At 52.2% G+C, this 5,250-nt stretch overlaps 1 protein-coding gene across 1 annotated transcript; it reads right to left on the bottom strand.

The window, feature by feature from the left end:
* Positions 1-4,236: 4,236 nt before the first annotated feature.
* Positions 4,237-5,033, bottom strand: LOC119367055 (proline-rich protein 4-like). Its single transcript, XM_037632686.1, has 2 exons — positions 4,892-5,033; positions 4,237-4,807 (listed from the first exon to the last, which is right to left on the bottom strand). Exons 1-2 carry the CDS (start codon positions 5,031-5,033, stop codon positions 4,314-4,316), a joined length of 636 nt encoding a protein of 211 aa, XP_037488583.1. The 3' UTR covers positions 4,237-4,313.
* Between the last annotated feature and the right edge of the window lie 217 nt (positions 5,034-5,250).

Genomic DNA, 5,250 nt, shown 5'->3' with positions numbered 1-5,250 from the left:
TCATCAACATGGCCTCCGCCGCCTTGCCGACAATCCTTCCAACCCCGGCGGCCTCTTCCTCCCCTTCCCCTCTACCGCCTACAAAGGTCGGACCGCGCTCCAAGAAGAAAGGGCCTGTGTGCGCGGAGCTGCTGCCCACCAGATCCAGTGGCAGGCTTGCGGCGAAGCCCTCCTGCAATCTTCCGTCCATGGAGAAAGCACAACTGGTGCTCATGAAGAAGGGGGGGCTCCTCCCACCTGAAGGCTCGCCTGGCGCCCAAGACCTGCAGCGCTACCACAACCTCTACAAGCAGGCGCTGCCCGGCTTCTTCATCAAGGCGATCTCCTCCCTTGTAGACGCTGCCAGCCCGAAGAAGGGCTCTGCTGACTCCTTGCCGATGGTGGTTCAGGCTTGAGCTGGTTGATGTTGATGTGTGTTGAGTTTCCCCTCTGTTTCCTAATGTTTGAAAAATTTATTGTTCCCCTGTTCTGGGCGCTGGCGTGGCCGTTGGCTGTTACAACTTGTTGGATGGCAAAGAGTGGATGTTGCTGGTGTGATGCTGAGTTTGATTTGGTTTCCATATGGAGTTGTCTATTATGAGCTGGAACGTTAGGGGCCTCTGCAACCCGGCAAAGAGAGGGGCTGTTGCTAAATTGGTATCTGATTGTGGCTGTAATATCATTTGCCTTCAAGAGACAAAGCTGGCTGTTATTGACAAAAAACTGGTGTCTGAAACTCTGGGTGCCCGCTTTCAAGACAACTTCATCTTCCACCCGGCAAATGGTACCAAGGGTGGGATGCTCATTGCCTGCTCCTCGGATTTCACGATTTCTGCTGATGGGTTGGCACCTGCTCAGTTCTCCCTGTCCGGCACCGTTACCTGCAGAGCTGACAACCGCTGTTGGTACTTATCCAATGTCTATGGACCGTAGATGGAGGCTGACAAAATTTTATTTCTGCAAGAGCTCAGGAGCTTAAAATTGGTTGCTAAGGAGGAGTGGCTCATTGTTGGTGATTTCAACATGATTTGTCGGGCGGAAGATAAGAGCAACAGTAATCTGAACTTGAGGATGATTGGTAGGTTTAAAGCTGTGATTGCTGATCTGGAGCTGCGAGAACTACCTTTGTTGGGGCGGCGTTTCACGTGGTGCAATGAAAAGGAAAAGGCAACCCACACCAGAATCGACAAGATGCTCATGTCCAAGGAATGGGAGCTGGTTTTTCCCTAGTTACAATTGTCTCCTGCGTCCTCTTCTCTCTCTGACCATTGCCCCCTGGTCCTAAAGAAGATGGATTGTAAAAAGTACAAGGGGTTTCGATTTGAGTCCTTTTGGCTTAAATCGGAAGAGTTCCCTCAGATCGTCTTTCAGGCCTGGAACAAGCATGTTCACTCCCAAGACGCAATCAGGGTCCTTCACACAAAGCTCACCAGGACGGCCAATGCTCTTAAGAAATGGGACAAGGAGAAAAGAAAGGCTAGAAGACTGCAGGAAGACATTGCCAATGAAGTTATTTTTCAACTTGATGTGGCCCAAGAGGACAGAGATCTCTCCTCTAATGAGAGAAACCTGAGAGCTTCCTTAAAAACTAAGCTCCTAGGGTTTGCGGCTATTGAGAGAATCAGGTGGAGGCAGAAGTCCAGATTGCTTGGGATCAAAGTCAATGACGCCAATACAAAGTTGTTCCACTTGAGGGCAAATGGGAGGAGGCGTAAAAATCATATTCCAGCACTGGTGGGGCAGCAGGGGGCAAAATCTGAGCACAAGGAAAAAGAAAAGATCCTCTTCGATCATTTTCAGGGCCTTCTGGGTAATATGCAGCCGCGTCGTTTCTGCTTGAATGAGAGCTTCCTCGAGCTCCCCACACCGCAACTGCAGCACCTGGACTGCCAGGTTACCATGGAGGAGATCAAGGTGGCTATATGGTCTTTGCATGGCGAAAAGGCGCCTGGTCCAGATGGTTTCATTGGTAATTTCTTCAAAGCATGTTGGGATCTAGTGAAAATTGATTTGCTGAAGGCGTTGGAACAGATCTTTGACCTGAAAGGGGACACTTGGAATTTGCTGAACACTGCCCACCTTGTGCCCATCCCAAAGAAGGACGGGGCTGCTACTGCTGGGGATTTCAGACCCCTGAGTTTGATGCATAGCATTGCGAAGATTCTTTGCAAGATATTGGCCAACAGATTGGGTCCGGAATTGGATAGTATTGTCTCCCACAGCCAGAGTGCTTTCATCAAAAAAAGATGCATCAATGACAATTTCCTCTTTGTTCGCAACGTGATTAAGGAGGCACATGTGAAGCGGACTCCCATGCTCTTCATGAAATTGGATATTGCAAAAGCTTTTGACTCTGTGCATTGGGACTACTTGCTTGAGGTGTTGCGGGCCTATGGCTTTGGGCAAAAATGGAGAGACCTTGTGTCCTTGATCTTGGCCACCTCTTCCTCTAGGGTTCTGCTCAATGGAATTCCTGGGAAACCTTTCAGACACAGGCGTGGGCTGCAGCAGGGCGACCCGTTGTCGCCAATGTTGTTCATTCTGGCTCTTGACCCACTCCAAAAGCTCCTTTCCAAAGCCACTGATCTGGGCATCCTTTCCCCAATTCGCAACAGAGCTGCTTGTCTGCGTGTCAGCTTCTATGCTGATGATGCAGCTTTGTTCATCAATCCTAAGCAAGAGGACATTGTGGGGGTGCAGGCCATTCTTTAGAGGTTTGGTGACATCTCTGGGTTGCAAACGAACCTGCTCAAGACTGTCGCTTACCCCATTAGATGCGAGCAAATTGATATGCCTAGCTTGTTGGCTGACTTTGGGGGTATCCCTGGAAACCTCCCTTGCACCTACCTAGGCTTGCCTCTGAGTATTACGAAACCAACCCGGGCTGAATTGCAGCCTACCTTGGATAAACTTGCTGGGTGATTGCAGCCATGGAAAGGGAAGCTCATGACCAAGCTGGGACGGTGCTTGCTTGTAAATTTTGTCCTCACTGCAACTCTCACGTACATCCTTACCTCCTTTGATCTGAGTGCTTGGTTCATTAAGAGGATTGACAAGCTGAGGCGGGGCTTTTTGTGGGCTGGTGAAGAGGTTGCCCATGGAGGGAAATGCATGGTGTCCTGGAAAAAAGTGTGTGCTCCGAAGTTGACTGGGGGCCTCGGTATCAAGGACTTAAAATGTTTTGGTAGAGCTCTTCGCTTGTGCTGGCTGTGGATGGAGTGGGACTATGTCCAGAGACCATGGAAGGGGACTCCGGTGCCTTGTGACGACTCTGATAGGGCACTTTTCCAGGCTTGCACTAAGATCACCATCGGGGATGGGTGCTCGGCCAAGTTTTGGAAGGATAAATGGCTGGACGGCGAGTCCCCGGCTATGGTAGCTCCTTTGATGTTCAGATTGGCCTTAAAGAAAAACAGCTTGGTTAAAGACGCCTTGCACAATGGTTGCTGGATGAGAGGATTAATGCGCATGAACTCTCACGAGGAAATCCACCAATTCTTGGGACTTTGGGAGAAGGTCCAAAATGTGCAACTATCAACCTCCAGAGATAGCATTGCCTGGCATCTGTCGGCTGATGGTTTGTACTCGGCCAAATCTGCGTACCACGCACAGTTCCTTGGGCACTTGCACCAACCAGAGCTGGCCAGTGTTTGGAAGGTGAAAACGGATAGGAAAATAAGGTTTTTCCTTTGGCTTCTGCTTCAGAACAGAAACTGGACTGCGGACAGATTGCTTTTGCGCGGATGGCCACATGATCCAAAGTGTAAACTATGTGACTTGGTGATTGAAACGGCGGCACATCTCTCTTTTCAGTGCCCTTATGTGAGGCAGGTGTGGCTTTCGCTGAGCGCTACTCATGCTGACCTCACAGCTACAGCGTTGGCTGCCTCCTCGGTGAACTCCTGGTGGGGCACTTTGCTCCAGCTCAAGCCCAACAAAACAAGGAACAACTCGCTCTCCATGGCATCTTTCGCTCTTTGGAACATCTGGCTGGAAAGGAACAGAAGAACCTTCGATGGAAAGTGCACTTCGACAGCTGATGTTGCCAGGCTTGCTAGTGATGACTTTCGCCTCTTAGTTGAGGCATGTGGGGGTTAAGCTTAGGTGTTGGGCGACAGGGTTGTTCATGGCCCTCTTGCCTGTTTTGGTTACTCCTTCTCTGTAAGCTGATCTTCAGCTGATGTACAGTTGTTCCCTCCTCTTAATGCAATGGCAGAGCTCCTGCTGGTTCGGTTCAAAAAAAAAGATAAATAGTAACGTCGATCACTCACTGACACTGATCATGTAACCGGTGATGAGATTTTGGTGCTTAGCCGGACAGTGGCAGACCAGACTCAGTGGTGGCCGTGGTATCCACCGCCGCCGCCGCCGCCATAGGTGGGTGTGGGAGGGACGGAGTGGTAGTCCGGCTGGGGCTGCGGCTTGGGCTCGGGTTTGGGCACGGGGCCGTAGTCCGGGTGGGGCTGGGGCTTGGGCTCCGGCTTGGGCAGCACGGGCTTCTTGTGGTGGAAGTGCTCGATGATGTGCTTCTTGATCGGCCCGCACAGGGTCATGGACGCGCACTCAGGCGACGCCGCGGACGGCGTGGCAGTGTTGGCGCCGGCCATGACGCCGAAGGTGGTGCCCTCGGACACCGGCACGATCTTGGATGGCTCCTGGCCGGAGCACGGCGCGTTGGAAGCAGCGCTGTGGAGCTGCGCGACGCAGTCGGCGCCATGGAGGTCGGCGGCCAGGGGCACGTTGAAGGCGCCGGTGCGGTCCAGGGCACCCACCGCCTTGCTCTCGTAGTCGCGGTGGACGTTCTTGCACTTGATCGCCACCTGAAGATCTGTTGTGCATTCATGGCAGAACAATAGTGAGCAGAGCACCATCATGCATTCATGCATTTACACTGTAGCTAGCTAGCGCTTACCCTTGAAGGCTTCCTCGGCCTTCAAGTTCTTCTTGGTGCAGTCGGCGCACTTGACCTGGCCGACCACGACGGACGCTGCCTCGGCATTGGCGACGGCGATCGCCAGCAGGACGCCGAGGACGAGCGCTCTCGAAACTGCCATGTATGAGTTAATGGATGGATGATGGGTCGGCTGAGTGGCAGTGTGGTTTATATAGGCGTCCGCATTGAGATCGACACAGCTCGATGGATGATCTGGCTGCATGCTGTCCAAGGGTGGCCGGCAGCCCGGCACAATGATGCCTGACAACGAGAGACCGGCTAATTCGCCGAAATTTCAGATGGCGAATTGAAAACTCGATTGATTCTGCACGCATCGA

The sequence above is a fragment of the Triticum dicoccoides genome, chromosome 2B (assembly GCF_002162155.2).
Source record: "Triticum dicoccoides isolate Atlit2015 ecotype Zavitan chromosome 2B, WEW_v2.0, whole genome shotgun sequence".
NCBI classification, from domain to species: domain Eukaryota; kingdom Viridiplantae; phylum Streptophyta; class Magnoliopsida; order Poales; family Poaceae; genus Triticum; species Triticum dicoccoides.
Note: the sequence above shows the minus strand (reverse complement) of the source record. Positions and strands in the feature narration are given on the sequence as shown.